Source organism: Podarcis bocagei (assembly GCF_964188305.1).
Source record: "Podarcis bocagei genome assembly, chromosome: 11".
Taxonomy (NCBI): Eukaryota; Metazoa; Chordata; class Lepidosauria; order Squamata; family Lacertidae; genus Podarcis; species Podarcis bocagei.
Window position 1 is genome coordinate 47,326,867 of NC_138136.1, and position 16,322 is coordinate 47,343,188.

The 16,322-nt window shown below is 43.2% G+C and overlaps 1 protein-coding gene across 11 annotated transcripts in view; it reads left to right on the forward strand.

The window, feature by feature from the left end:
• The window catches only part of LIFR (LIF receptor subunit alpha), a 105,448-nt gene that overhangs the window by 33,296 nt on the left and 55,830 nt on the right, over positions 1-16,322 (forward strand). For all 11 annotated transcript variants that reach the window (XR_014012841.1, XR_014012842.1, XR_014012843.1 and 8 more), the window contains exon 2: positions 14,519-14,681. Coding sequence is in view for 6 of the 11 variants with exons in the window: in XM_081212706.1 (XP_081068832.1) it covers positions 14,597-14,681 (85 nt within the window). In the remaining 5 variants the exon portion in view is untranslated. The remainder of the gene's footprint in view (positions 1-14,518; positions 14,682-16,322) is intronic.

A 16,322-nucleotide genomic window follows, 5' to 3' on the forward strand; every position in this document is an offset into this window, starting at 1 on the left:
TTTTGGTTCCTTCCCCGTTGATGTTCTGGACAAAATTTAAGTCTTTTTGTTCCACCAAGCTTTTTGCTGGTGGGATGATCCAATTCTGTTTGCTGGTGTTTTGCCTTGATCTCTTTTTGTATTTTGGTTTTATTTTATTGTATTTTATTCTATTCTCCTACATCTCTTAAGGGACGCAGGTGGCGCTGTGGGTAAAACCTCAGTGCCTAGGACTTGCCGATCGTATGGTTGGTGGTTCAAATCCCCGCGGCGGGGTGAGCTCCCGTCTCTCAGTCCCAGCTCCTGCCCACCTAGCAGTTTGAAAGCACCCTTAAGTGCAAGTAGATAAGTAGATAAATAGGTACCACTTTATAGCAGGAAGGTAAATGGTGTTTCCGTGTGCTGCGCTGGTGCTGGCTCACCAGAGCAGTTTCGTCACACTGGCCACGTGACCCAGAAGTGTCTCCGGACAGCGCTGGCCCCCGGCCTCTTAAGTGAGATGGGCGCACAACCCTAGAGTCGGACACGACTGGCCCGTACGGGCAGGGGTACCTTTACCTTTACCTTTACATCTCTTAAAGTTTGTAATTTTTGTATATTTGATTAATCTTGTGAGTTAGTTTGTAATTGTTGTATCTTTGAATAAATCTTTTGAGCTGCCTCGAGCTGCTTCCACACTGAGGCAGAAAAGTTGGGATAAAAATGTTTTAAATCAACAAAACAACCAGGAAAGTCCCATCATTCAATAGGATGATGAAAAAGACAGTGGATACATGTGAGATTCTTATCAAGCTGATCTTGACATGTTTTGAACATATATGTACCTCCTTGGAGGAGATCACTTTGCAGTTACTTTATGAGAACAATATTTTGATCAAATCTGAATCTCCTCTAGTTTACTGCAGTGTGGATGGAACACGTTCAACAGTTTGGCAGTTGTAAAAAGATGTAGTATTTATTGACTGTAAAACATACTCTCTCCAGGCTTGGCTAGGATCTATTTAGGTTAGCCAAGCTTGGGGAAAGCCATTTCTTTTATAATCTGCATGTTTGAATAGAATACACTCTTTATTTCTCTCTTCTTCTTTTTTCCATTCCCTTAATTTTTGGAAAACTGTTGAAGAAGTTAATCTAAATTGGACTAAGTTGGAGAAGAGTGACTGGAATGAAAATATTGTTTTCATAAGTTCTAACTCTGCTTAGCATTGTTGAAAGCTCATCAGCACTTGGATGGGAGACGCACAGGGATTTTGACTGTGAGCTGCTCAATCCTGCTTTCCCGGAAAACTCAGAAGTTTAATAAATGCTTGAAACACATTGTGGAAATATGGAAATAACTATAGTTCTGAGGTATAGCCTGCTGCAACAAAACAGTTTGTGTTTTAACATCATACTAAAACCATAGAGAAATTTAGATTTGAGAATGAGCCTTGGAAAGCAGGCACACTGCCCTCCCATTTTTTCATTTGACAAATCTGCAAGGTCCTTTAAGAAACCATTTCCTCCAAAATGCTGAGAGCGAATGGATATGACTCTTACCATTTCGACACATTCCAGCCATGTAGAGTTCAGAGGTTTGTATGTATGCAAACACGCTTCTCCAGGCAAGCAAGAGGCATGATTGCAGTTCAAAGACACATTCCATCCAGCAGAAGCACTCAAGGAATTGGTGGGCTGAGGAGGGCAGTGTGACTTGGGAAGAGTCCCAACTCTGAGGGCCAATACAGACATCTGCAGGGCCACATTCCACCCCCAGTGCTCCCTGCCAGTGGGAGGTTTGCTATCTCTGCCATCTGGGCTTGTTTCATCAGGATCTTTGCCTTTTCAGCTTGGAAATCAATCTCTCAGTTGAGGCTGCATTACTTTCATGTGCTTATTAATGGACCTATTCTAGAGTATTTTTGTGCATTCTCGAAATCAGTCTTGGGACACCTCTGGCATACTATGTGGTTTGTAATCTTTAAAGGTAAAGGGACCCCTGACCATTAGGTCCAGTCATGGCCGACTCTGGGGTTGCGGCGCTCATCTCGCTTTATTGGCCGAGGGAGCTGGAGTACAGCTTCCAGCGAACCAGAGCAGCGCACGGAAAGCCGTTTACCTTCCCGCCGAAGCGGTACCTATTTATCTACTTGCACTTTGACGTGCTTTTGATCTGCTAGGTTGGCAGGAGCAGGGACCAAACAACAGGAGCTCACTCCGCCACGGGGATTCGAACCGCCGACCTTCTGATCGGCAAGCCCTAGGCTCTGTGGTTTAACCCACAGCGCCACCCGCATCCCACTTGTAATCTTTAGAGGAGAGAAATTGCCTGGCATGCCCTGTCCATTGAGGAGTCTGGGGAAAGAAGACCACAGGAGTGTGCTATGTGTCCTCAGGCTACTCACAAAAGGCTCCCACGTTGCCAAATCTTTTCTTTCTTTTTTTTTTGCATTTTAAAATTTTATTAATTTCCAACTATTTATACATTATATCCATATTTCAACACATCTCATTCATTTTGAACTTCCTTCAACGTCATTGACAATCATTCGTAGTTATATCTTTAGTACACATTCCATTCTTTCATATTGCCATTTGTTCCTCCCTTCGTGCCTTATTTCTAATAAACAATACTTATTAGTTCTTTACAGTGCCTCTTTAAATCCCACTAGCGTTGTATTTACAGAACATTTATTCTCCAGATAACCCACAAATTTCCCCCAGTCCTCAATAAACTTTTGATCCTTAATGTATCTGATTTTCCCTGTAAATTTGTCCAATTCTGCATATTCTGTCAGTTTTGCTCTCCACTCTGCTACCGTTGGGATTTCTTCCTGCTTCCACTTCTGGGCCAAGACAATTCTGGCTGCCGTTACCGCGTACTGGAAAAGTTTGCAGTCCTTTCTTCCGATGTCCTTTCCCACAATACCTAATAAAAAGGCTTCTGGCTTTTTTACAAAGGTATATCTTAACATCTTTTTCACTTCATTGTAAATTTCGTCCCAAAAGCTTTTAACTTTCTTACACTCCCACCACTGATGGTAAAATGTCCCTTCTTTATGTTTACATTTCCAGCATTTGTTATCTGCCTTATACATCTTTGCCAGTTTTACAGGTGTCATGTACCACCTATAAAGCATCTTCATCACATTTTCCCTCAATAACGTACATGCCGTAAATTTTATGTTCACTCTCCACAGCTTTTCCCAGTCCTCCAATTGGATGTTGTAACCAAAATCCCTTGCCCATTGTACCATCACTGATTTCACTTCCTCATCCTTCATATTCCACTCCAACAGTATTTTATACATTTTTGACAAATTTTTATATTCGTTATTTATTATATCTTTTTGAAATATTGATTCCTTTTCATCGTAACCCCTTTCCTTCACCTCTTTTTTAAACATTTCATTTATCTGAAAGTAGTGCAGCCAATCATATGTGAATACTTTAACCTGATCGTTGCCAAATCTTTGAATTCCTTTCATTTGTCTGACCCATTTGGTTTTAAAGATAAAACAAGAAGAGCCCACTATTGCCCTGCTATCATGGGTGTCTTATTGATGTAAGCCAGGTGCAAGGTTTAGGGCCATCTGCTCTCATTCCCCTGTCCCCCTCCACATCTGGTCTTAGCAACTTTGTGTTTGCATGTCAATCACCCTTCCCTGGGGACCTGAGGCAGATTGTCTTATCATGGCTATAATTAGCTGTTATCGATCCTCTGTCAGAGACAAGTCCTGTGACAGATTAGTTTATCTTATCTCACAGGAAACTCTGGGGAAGGAAAGCGGGGAAATCAGGAAAGCAAGAAAATGCTGGGTAAAATATTAAACGGTTGCTTAACTCGGGCTGCTTTATTGTCCTGGCTATGTTTTGGAGTTTGTGTCATAAGCGAATTGCTTTGGCCAAGTCTGCTTCGGTGGCCTCAAGTTGTGTGAATGCCAGTTCAGTCCAAAAATGTGCCCTTGCATTCTTTTACTGCATGGTTGGTAATAAATGGTTGTTGTTGTGACAACAGGTAAGTGGTATGCCACTTTGACTTATGTCTGGCTTGTAGTATGGTAACAGAACAAGCCAAATTCACACACTTTTTTCATGGGGCCTGTTAGCTTACCCTGTTAAATAAGTTCTGGAATATTTCATGGGGCCTGTTAGCTTACCCTGTTAAATTAGTTCTGGAATATTTCATGGGGCCTGTTAGCTTACCCTGTTAAATAAGTTCTGGACTACCAATCTTTCTCTCTCTTTATCCTTCCTCCAAGTAGCTGACAGCATCGTACATGGCCTTGCTCTTTTAGCACCACTGCAAAGTGTATTACTGGGGGTGATATGAGAGAGTATTCTGGTTCAGATCATCATATCTCTGCCTTTTTGGTCCTCCCAGAAAGTCTGAAACAAACCATAGTTTCCTGGCTAGAGAAACTATGATTAGCATCTCTCTGGTTTGATTGCTTGAGACTTTGGGGGGGGGTGTGCAAAAAGGCTCACACATATATCTTGGCTTATGGAGCAGAGAGATGATTGTCTAAATCCAGTCAATAATTGGCTCAAGGTTGCTCAGTAAGTTGCGTGACTAAACAGGGGTTTGGCCCTGATTCTCTTTAGCCTTAAGACCAAACTAGATGATACGTGATAAGCATGATCACATTGTACTTTCAGGCACATGCCAAGCTTCTTTTAAAACCTCTTTCAATGAGCCTCTTTGAGAGTCAGTACATTAGTGGACCTCTGTTGCCAGTGGAGCAATTATTTCTATTTCAGTTTTTTTGATTGACTAACTTTTATTCTGTCTCAAATGACTAAACTACGTTGCAGAAAAAAGGAGGAAAATGTAGGTGGTAAAGTAGAATTTCCTTTTCCTTTTCTTTTTTTTTTTACCCAGGGGACTTGTTTTGAAGTAGCACAATCTCTTAATTATAAAAGATAAGAGGGAAGGCATTGTCCTGACAGCTTAGAGCACAAAACCAAGTTTGATGTGATGGAAGTCAGGGGCTGAAAGCTGTAGGTCAGCACAGTTTGCTCTTAAGAAAACAAGTTCCTCTTCCATTTCTGTATCGTTATTGTTGCTGTCAGCCAAATTGGCAATTTGCTTTAGTTTCCCAGAAATGTGCGCTACTTCTGGCGTGGACTTCTAATTAGGGGAAAAATTTGGAAGCTTTTTATGCTGGCAATAATAACAGGATGTGTAATATGATACTTGTATCTCTTGAATGCCTTCCTTTTCCTGCTGAAACAATGTCTACTTAATACATACGCCTGCATGCAATTCTATATTATCCTCTTTTGTATGGGAGACTTTTCTGAAAGGGTTTGATAGCATCTCTGGTTGTAGCACCTATTTTTCCTTTAACTATATCTGGGTGCCAGCTCAGATCATTTCAGGAATGTGACAAACGGGGACCCTTAGTTCTGGCTTTTGCAATCACAAAATGAAACAAATCCAGCAACATTTCAAAAACAATTGCAAAACTCTTACAGGAAAATGGGAGCATGGATACATTTTATCACTGAGCTGTTTCTTTTCAGAAGTGTGTGTTTGTGGATCAGCAGTCTTCATCTTGTTGGACTACAACTCCCATCATCCCTAGCTAGCAGGACCAGTGACCAGGGATGATGGGAGTTGTAGTCCAACAACAGCTGGGGACCCAAGTTAAAGAAACTTCTGTAGGCAATACAGTGGTACCTCGGGTTACATACGCTTCAGGTTACAGACTCTGCTAACCCAGAAATATTATCTCGGGTTAAGAACTTTGCTTCAGGATGAGAACAGAAATCGTGCTCCAGCAGCTGGAGGCCCCATTAGCTAAAGTGGTGCTTCAGGTTAAGAACAGTTTCAGGTTAAGAACGGACCTCCTGAACGAATTAAGTACTTAACCCGAGGTACCACTGTACTGAGCTAGATGCCAGTGGTCTGACTCTGTGCCATGCTGATTGGAGAAATTGTTCCCCTGGTCATATCTGTGGTGTATCCAGGAATCGGACTGAGGCATTCTCAGCAAGCAAATCTTTATGGGCCCCAACCCTTTCCCTGACCACCCCTCATTTCAGCCTCAAGTCTATCTTTTTCTATTCCTCCGGGGAAGGCTGCAGTAGTTCCCTGCGATGGGTCATGGCTTCCTGGCGCACGTTTTTTGCAAGTGGGATCGACTTGGCAGCCCTGAGCTGAACTGCTTGGAAAAGGGAAGGAAGAGGGTGATTTTTCCAAGCATGTAATTTTAAAGATGGACGCACACCAGCTTTCTCTCCTGGGGGCCCCCTATAAGTCTTCTGACTCATTCTGGCACACTTGGAGGGCAGGTTCTGATTATGGGTCAGGCAGCAGGTTTGCTGAAGGGGGAGAAATCCCTGCAGGGAGAGACGTTTATGTGCACTCGGTCTGAGCTCTTCTCCCTTGTGAATTTGCCCTGTTCCCTCAGAAATGCTCTGCTTCCAACACAGTCTTAGATAAATATTATTGTATGCGACTCCCTAATTATCCGCCTGTGGAATGTACTGCTTTTAGTAATCCCAAACAGATAACACAGATACAACAAAAATGTAAACCTTCTTATCCAACTCAGCACAGTTCTTTAAAAGGCTTGGCAGAAATGAGAGATGTCAGGGGAAGCTCATTAACCCAGGACTCCAATATAAGTTTGAGAGGTATGTATTTCAAGCCTTGAATTTTTCAACTTGGAATTTAAACCTGAGCCAGAGAAGAATTCCTGGATTATCCCAAGTTGAACCCCCAACCCCAAACTCTGCTTACTGGCCAGCCTGGAGGTGGCAAAAAAGCCCCACACAATATCCCAGTGGTGTGGAGAGGAAGAGTTTCCTCTGTATCCCCTCTCTGGGGCCAGGATGAAAGCTGTCCAGTAGCCTTGAGGAAACATAGTTTTCCCAAGATCTAGCAGAATATCAGCAGCTCTTTGTGGGAAATGACATTTCTCTCTCTCTCTCTCTCTCTCTCTCTCTCTCTCTCTCTCTTTTAGAAAATCTTTATTAATTTTCACATAGACAAATATACATAACATATAATACAAAAGACGATACAAATGAATAAAAACAATAAAGTAAGACATTTCTCAAGGCAACCACAGCCTTTTGTCATGCCACACTACCGCACAATTTACCAGAAACCATAGAGAGATCTCCCTTTCCCCTGTGGTTGGAGTGTTGCTGCCACTGCACGGGGGCAGTAAGTGATGCTTAGAGGGAAGAGAGGAAGGGATTAAGTAGGCCTAGCTTTTTTGAGGGGTGTGTGACTTTGGCTTAGAAATAAGCTGAAATATTCTCTGGTATGTCTTGGCGGTAACTTTCTTTGGCTTATTTCTGAGCCAGGACCAAAGTGAGGCACGAGGTTGGACTGGCCACCCATTACAATCCATCATCGATCTTTCTCTCTGTATCTTGCACTGTGTGTATGTTGGTGGCCTGGCTGCTCATTATCCCTTTCCTCTATAGTTTACACATCTGTATCTTGCTAGCCTTCAACAGCTTTTGTGAGTCAGAGCTGAGTGGGAAACTGCTCTGTGTGTTCAGTCGGCATCTTGCTGTCATGGGCTGTTCTTGCGCAGGAACCGTTGTGATAAATGTGCTGCCGGTCGGTGTTGAGTTGACCGGTAGTATTGTGCTGATAGCAGTGCCATATGCTCATTACAGCTTACATATTTTATTTATCTGTTTTTCTTTTCTTTTTTTAAAAAAATAAAATTTATTGCTTTTCCAACAATTTAAACACTACCAAAAAAAGAATAGACAATACAATACAATGCAAAAACACTACATAACACTAACACTAACACAAAACACTAACACATAAAACTAACAAAACAAAACAAAAACAATTTAAAACACATCAAATAATTTCAATATCTTATCTTTCATTCACTTATTTCAGCGACCTCCTCACACCTCCCTTTTTGTATTCCACTTCCGTTAATTATTTCAGCAGTTCCTTTCCATCTTCCTCTGTTTTCTATCCTAAAATTATCTTAACATTCTGACCTTATTTCCCCCCTTTAATATTCTATTAATCTATTTATACTTAATTCCTTATAACATTTCTACTAAAGCCATATATCTTCATTTCAACATTCTTCTAACATTCATTAACTTTGCAGTATTTCTGTAAATAGTCTTTAAACTTTTTCCAGTCTTCTTCCACCGACTCTTTCCCCTGGTCTTGGATTCTACCAGTCATTTCCGCCAATTCCATATAGTCCATCAACTTCATCTGCCATTCTTCCTGGGTGGGTAAATCTTGGGTCTTCCTATTTATCTGTTTTTCTAAGTCCTCAGTAAAGGTTGTAAGTGTGGGCTGAATTATGAAAAAGAAAGGCTGGGGGGGTTTTGGTGTGTGTGTGTGTGTTGGGATTCTTTAAAGAAAACCAAACTCCTCTGCCTTATAGCAGTGAAAATAGAGAGCAGTTGTGTGGTTGTTATCCTGCCCTCCCCACAAAGCAGGACTCCTTGAGCATCTCTCTCCCATTTTCTTGCAGTAACCCTCTGAGGTAGTCTCAGTTGGAGAACGATCACTCAGTGAGCTTCATAGCTATGCAGGATTTGAACCCTAGAAGAAGAAGAGTTTGGATTTGATATCCCGCCTTTCACTCCCCTTCAGGAGTCTCAAAGCGGCTAACAATCTCCTTTCCCTTCCTCCCCCACAACAAACACTCTGTGAGGTGAGTGGGGCTGAGAGACTTCAGAGAAGTGTGACTGGCCCAAGGTCACCCAGCAGCTGCATGTAGAGGAGCGGAGACACGAACCCGGTTCCCCAGATTACGTGACTACCGCTCTTAACCACTACACCACAGTGGCTCTAGTCTTGCCAGCTCTTGTTCAACTTAACTACCACATCATGCCTCCTGAGTCTGTGAGGAAAGTTGAGGAGCCATGTCACCTGAAATCTCAGAAACTGTACTGAGTTGGGTTTCCAACAGTTTAGAGAATCGGGCTTTTTGCAGCTCTCCCTCTCGACTAGACGCAAGAGCCCAGTAAATATGTTTCTTGGTGGCTGAAGTATGCTTAAGGAAATGGGAGCTCCCAGTGGCCTCATGGGTTCCCATGTGCTGTCATGCAACGGTTCCCCTACTAAAGTGTTGTTGCAACGGTTGGGCACCACCATTTTCACTAACCATGGTTGGCACTAAACTGCATGTGAAACCAAGGTTTGCAAATGGTTGTTTGAATTCCAGCTGTGGTTGTCGAACAGCAGTGGTGCGCCTCATCCTAATGGTGATGGTTTAGCTCCCATGTGACAAGAAGAGAGAGAGAATGGAAAGAAGGATATGAGCCGAGGAAAGGAGGTAAAGACCAGGCCTTGGCTGTAGCCATGTTGACAGTATTGATAGCCTTCAACCAGACAAGGGCAACAGTGAGGATGCAGGTCTCAGGCTTGCTGAAGCAGGTGATGTGGGGAAAGTGTGGGTGATTATGGGGTGGTCCTGTCCATTTGGCCTCACTCACTTTTGATTTGGCCTTGCACCCTCCCCCCCCCCAGCAACATGCAACCCCCCCCCCCATAGTTGTAAACTTGGACCATAGAAATTTAGCCAATCTTGGCTTGAGGGGTATAAACCATCTGTGAGTTGGAGGCAAAATTACACAGTCGTCTTTTCCACCCACTCCCCCAAGACCACAAAGCCCAGTAGCTCAATGGCAGATGATCTTGCTTTGCAGGGAGAAGAGGTCTGAACCATTCCCTGGCATTACCAGGTAAGACTGGGAGAGCACTCTGTCAGACCAATGATCTGACTCATTATAAGGCACTTTCTCATGTTTTTATGACTGCTAATCGCATTGCCTCGCTTGTAATCAAGCCTGCATTTGTCACATCACTGTCAAGCTAAAAAGCAGGCTCCCTGTATCCAATGCTAAGATTTTGTGTAGGCAAGCACTTTAAAAAAGCAAGTAAATAGCAACACAAGTTCATTATCGGTTTGCTGAATTTCTCTTTCTAACTGCTCTTGTTCAGACACGCTGTGCTGAGGCCAAATATATATTCAAAAGCATATATTCAAAGCCTACCTGCTGCATTGAGTGACAGCACGCACCTGATGAGTTATTTTACTCTTGCCTCATCTTGTCTGTGCTTCAGCAAACAGAAAAATGTCCCGCTTGAAGTATCATGTATTGTAGCTATGTACTGTTAGTACTATCTGGCTTGGCAGGAGCCATTAGATATAAAAAAAATACAAACGACATGATGTAACTTTTGAAGTGCCCACGCCATCCAGGTTTCCAGCTTGCTCAAGCTCTGCCTTCCCAAATCAGTTCCACAGCCAAAAGGCTCAGGAAACAGATCTGGAAAACCCCATGCGATGGGTGCCTTTAAGTTTCATCCTGGCTTCTGAAAATATTATTGGCATCTATCCATTCCTGATAACAGATCAGTTGTGCTACGTGTGTGAGTGAGGGGGGTGTATGTATCCATAGTTTTTTCCTCAAGAAGGTATCTGAGTCTGAAACTACTCATGCCCTCCTTTTACAGAAGGTTCCTTCCTCCTTGCTTGCACCTTCTTCCTCCATCACAACTGCATTCCATTCTGTCTGATTTACAGTGAATTAGGAGAGGCTGTTTTTGCTACTTCCTCTGCTGAGGAGGTAGCCACGTAATCACCACCCTGTGGCAACTTAGTATTTTCCCTTCTAACTCCACATTTGCACCTTACATTTAAAGCACTACAATACCACTTTAAACCACCATGGCTTGCCCCAAATAAGTTATTCATGGGGGAACTCTGGCAGATGTAGCTGATTAAGAGGATTAAGGGTTTCCTAACGACTCTCAACACCCTTAATAAGCTGCAACTCCCAGAATTCTTTGGGGGAACCCGTTACTATTTAAGCTGCATTCTTAGTGCTTTGAATGTATTGTGTGATCTGCCTTAAGGTAAGCTAAGAGCATGTGGAAAGTCTTTTACAATGTGGTGTGTTTGTTGACTCTGTTTTCAGGGCTGCAGCTGGCCAGTGCTTGCCGTAGCTCACAGGTGGAGTGCATGTTTTGCAAAATGTCCAAAGCCCAGGCCCCAGCATCTCTCATTTACAGTTTTGAATTTGGGGACTGGGAAGGGCTTTTTGGTCCCAAGAACTGGGAGGTCAACCCTCAGCTGGAACAATACAGCTCTAGGCTATGTGGTCCAGTGGTTTGACTTGCTATAGCAACTTCATGTGTTGAAAAAAGTGCAGGTGGTTTCAGTTTCTCCATGCCCCAAGGGTGGGGAAAATTCTCTGCTTTATAGGTTGGAGAGCTGCTTCCTATTGCGAGAACTAACATTATGTAGAGGAAGCATGATATGATGGTAAACCACAGTGCCTAGAATTCCTCGAGGAAAAGAATTTGCTTCAAAAGTGCTTTAAAGGTATTGAGTGTACACAGCTCTAGTTCTCCATAATTTAGGGAGAATTCCAGGTCATGTCAAACATGCATCTGGCCTTGGTCATCTTGTTTTGAACAACAGGGCACTGCTGTGTGTTTGTTCATGCTGATGATACCCAATGGACTTTGAACAGGAGTGAAATTTATCTGAACTTTCTAAAGTTGATTAAAAAATGTGCCTGAGTTGCATTCTTGCAATATATAATTGCACAGCTGAATGCTGCTTTCTGCTGCCTTCTGCAGTCTTTGTAAAAAATATTGATAACCAATTTTTCCCCTCTGCAAGACAAAACATTCCCCGGCCTTTTTCTAGCCTTTAGAAAGACTCCTGTTGTCTTCTTGAGGAGCAACAGGAGGTCCAGAGTTCTTTGCTTTTGGAAAATTTGCAGGGGACATTGGGTTAAAATGAGTGTGGTCAAATGGGAGGTGCTGCCAAATAATTGAATTTTATGAAGCTGTGGTTCTTTTTAAAAATAGCATAATGTTCATTCCTCTGCTCAGATGACTCTCTTTGAAGCCAAAGGCTGATTCAACTAATTGCAAAGAAATGCTTTGGCCCAGAAGACCCAACCACAGTGCACTTGCTTTGCTGGCAATGGTGTTAAAAAGTAAACATATACCCTGCGCATAAAATTTTATAATGCACTATAGTGCAGTCTTAGAAAGGATGGTCAAAACAGATGTGATGTGGAAAGTACTGGATTGGATCTTCTGATGCATTTAGTTTTCTTTTTTAAAACCAAGAGCATGGGAGAATTTAGACTGAGGCAGTGGGGTGGCTGGAGCAGATGTTTACCCTTCTTCCCTCAGAATTATGTTGTGTCTGTTTTCCTTCCTGCCCCTTGGTGTTAATAGGAGGATCATGAAGAATTTGGTGAAATTGCCTGTTCCCACATGGGTCCAGGGAGCTGCCACAGTTCTGTGTTAGGTTTCTTCCTGCCTCCTTCCAACTGTTGTCTCTCTGGGGAAGGGTGTAGCTCAGTGGTACAGCTTGCATGCAGAATGTCCCAGCATTAATCCTTGGAATCTCCAGAAAACACTGGGAACTCTGGAAAGATGGTACCAGCCTGTGTTGACAATTACTGAGCTCGGTGGACCTGGCTCCGAATAAGACATGTCCCTATGTTTGGTGTTTGTGAAAAGGGGCACAGCCTGGCGAGGTGTTTGAATATGTCAAAAGGCTGACTTGCCCTAGCTCTCTTTCAACGCTGGTTTAGAAGTGTTGTTCAGTTCAAACGAAAATACAGTCATACCTTGGAAGCTGGACAGAGTCCGTTCTGGAAGTCCGTTCAACTTCCAAAATGGTCGGAAACCAAAGTGCAGCTTCTGATTGGCTGCAGGAGCTTCCTAAAGCCAATCGGAATCCCCATTGGACATTTGGCTTCCAAAAGAACGTTTGAAAACCGGAGCAGTCTCTTCCGGGTTTCGATCGTTAGGGAGCCGATTTGTTCAGGAGCCAAGGCGTTTGAGATCCAAGGTATGACTGTAAAATAGAATAAACACAGTGGAGAAACTAGGATGCAGTCAGCTGCCCCTCCACTGCAACCAATGCTTGTAATGAATGCTTTTACTTCTGTTGTTTTTCCTTACGGTGCTGCTAATTAGACTAGACTAGCCCTAGGATACAGATAGACCAGTTGTCTGAATCTGTGTAAGACATCTTCCTACACTGGAGGAAAGTCCCTGGTCTCTTCCATGAGATGCCTGGCTTAGACAGTTTGAACTTGTTTTAAAATCCCGACTTGTTCTGATCTTGCCAATGCCAGTTTCTAGTTTGGTTGGTTGCGTGACAATTTTCCTGGGTTAATTGTTGTACCAGGGGGGTGATGTGGGGAGAAAAAGAGGCGGGGAGATCACACAATATTTGTGAGCATCTTGCCTCATCTGAATCAGGCCAGAGGCTCCGTGGGAAGAAGTCTTGGAAAAGATCCCACTTGAGAATCTGGAAAGAGGAAACTAGTCAGAGGAGACAGGGCCAGGCTTACAGACCTATGCCTTGGTCTGTAGTGATGCAGCTTCCTCTGTGTGTGGGTGTTTGGGTGTTTTGGAGGATTTTAAGCAGATGGCCACCTGGCATGGATGCCTTAGCTGGGATTCCTGCATTGCAGGGGGTTGGCCTTGATGACCCTCAGGGTCCCTTCCCATTCTACAATTTTGTGATGCTATGATTCTGTATGGGCCAATGGGCCCATTTGTTCCAGCATCCGCTTCTCACAGTGGCCAACCTGTAGGAAACCTGCAAGCAGGACCCCAGCACAGGAGTGCTCTGCCTCCTCCCTGTGGTTCCCAGCTTCCCCATTCTAATAAATGGACTCCTTCAGGGTCATGCCTTTTCAATACGGTCACTAACTGTTTGAACCAATTTAGCAGCATTTCTTTTATTTATATTCTTTTATTTCCCTTTTCTTCCCTCCCCCTCCCCTTTTATGAAGATTACCCGCTCTGAGACCCCACAGCTAATTCTCCCTTGGCCTCCTCGCTGGCCCAAGTAGGACCAATTCAGCCAGCTAGCCCTGGGGATTATCTAATGCTTATTTCCCCTAAATTGATTGCTGAATTTTGAATTTTATTGTTATTCATGTTTTTAAACTGTATTTTATGCTGCTTTTATCCCGGGAAGGGCGGGGTATAAATAAACATTTATTTATTTATTTATTTATTTATTTATTTATTTATTTCTGTCTGTCTGTCTGTCTGTCTGTCTGTCTGTCTGTCTGTCTTGTAACCAGATCTATGCCTGCTTTGGCTTTCGGTTTATAATGGGAAACTTCTTCTGGTAACGCCAGGTGATTTCTGTTCAGTTCAGCTTTTTTTCTTTTTCTTTTTTTTTGGCATCAAACCATCAGGCATCACAGAAGATTAAAATGAAAACACTTTGGGGGGGGGAAGCTACCTCCATAACCCTGACACAGCATCGTCCTGTGCTAAATTAGTACTAATTTGCCTTACTGCTTCTGCAGAAACAATTCCTGAGCGGACAATAAGGAACAGACTTTGTCTAAATTTGTTTCTCCCTATGAGGCAGCTTCCAGCCAGAAATAGGCTCCAATACCTACTTTTAAACATTTTTCTCCCCATAGGCTGCTGTCCAGAATTGTACAGGCATTGTGCAATACATTGGCATTGTGTATATTTCAGGTATATAAACTAGTGACGTTCCCTGAATATCTACAATTCATTCTCTCTCTTATCAATTTTTAGAGCCTGTCTGTGTGAAAGAGGATGATCTTTGCTGCTTGAAGTGACCCATTCTCCATCTCCGTAGTGAATTGTAGAAGAATGTGGATTAACCAAATTCCCTGCTGTCTATTGGCAGTAGTGCACTTGTGTGTCCTGAACCAATTGGCCCAGTGTCAGGAAACAGGTTGGTATAATTTGATATCTCTCACTCTCTCATTACATTTTGTACATGCACTGCAATGTAGGGTTTGCAGTTCTGAAGGAATCTCGGTTTTCCTTGTTTGTTTTCAAAAGTCAAGGTTCTAGGCCATAAGACTATAAAGATTATCTTTGAGAAGAAAAAAAAGGCTGTAAAGATTATATTGAAAGAGGGTGGATAATGCTACGAGCCAAGAATTTAATGGGAGTTGTAGGGAAGGTGGTTGAGAGGCTTTTAGGTGGGCAGAGATTCAGTATAGCCTTGATAGCTTTTTGATCTGTATCACCAGTTGAATAAATAAATGCATAAGAAAATCAATGTAAAGCCACTTAATTTTCAAGTTCCATGTAATCTTTTTTGGATATAGATGTTTTGGATATACTTTGCCCAGATTTTTTTTTTTTTTAGTGCAGATTTGCAATAACCTTATAATGATATGTAGATGAAGTACAGAAAGCTAAGAAGGTAAATGGCTCCCCTGACATGTTGGTTTCTCTCTACCACCTTATCTCCTCTCCCCCCCCCCTCACCCCATCAAATGGGGCAGCCAAGTCAGCAGCTCCTGAGATGAAATCTGCTGTCCCGTCCCCTAAATCTGCTTAAGACTATGCGGGTGGCACTGTGGTCTAAACCCGTCCCCTAAATCTGCTTAAGACTATGCGGGTGGCACTGTGGTCTAAGCCACAGAGCCTTAGGGCTTGCTGATCAGAAGGTCGGTGTTTCGAATCCCCACGACGGGGTGAGCTCCCGTTGCTCGGTCCCTGCTCCTGCCAACCTAGCAGTTCGAAAGCACGTCAAAGTGCAAGTAGGTAAATAGGTACCACTCCGGCGGGAAAGTAAACGGTGTTTCCGTGCGCTGCTCTGGTTCGCCAGAAGCGGCTTAGTCACGCTGGCCACATGACCCGGAAGCTGTACGCCGGCTCCTTCGGCCAATAAAGCAAGATGAGCACCGCAACCCCAGAGTCGTCCGCGACTGGACCTAATGGTCAGGGGTCCCTTTACCTTTAAATCTGCTTAAGAAAAGCCTGCTGGATTGGGCTAATAGCCCATCTAAGACAGCAACCTGGCAGACCAGATACTTGTGGGAAACCAGCAAGCATGATTCAAACACAAGATCATTCTCCTCTCCTGTGGCTTCTCATGTGGTTTGTGTAGTTTACCTTACAGAAAGCCCAGCTCCGTCTTGAATGATTTTTGGGCATGCATGCATGTTCTGTGTGTCTGGTTTAGTGGACGGCAGCTGCTGTGCCCCTCGTGGCACCAACAGCAACTGAATGCCAGGAGGAAAAGGAGTTCAACCGAGTTCACTACCTTACTTGGATTGCACTGTGCACATCAAAAGTCATTGTGGGGAAGCCATGTAATTGGTAGTGACTCATTGTGGTGCCTTGGATTATTTTTAAGACCTAATAATGTGGTCAGTTGTACATTAGAGGTAATGCTTTGCTTCCTCTTGCCAGTCTGAAGACTTTTTAAGAAACCAAGAAAAGCCTACATTTTTGGGGAATGTGCATGTTTTCCTTTTATGTAAAATGTTTGCGTATGCTGTCCTGTGAGATATTTAGTTGGCTGATACTGTCCAGCCCTAACCTCCCCTATTTCTCCAGCATCAGAAGTCTGGAGATG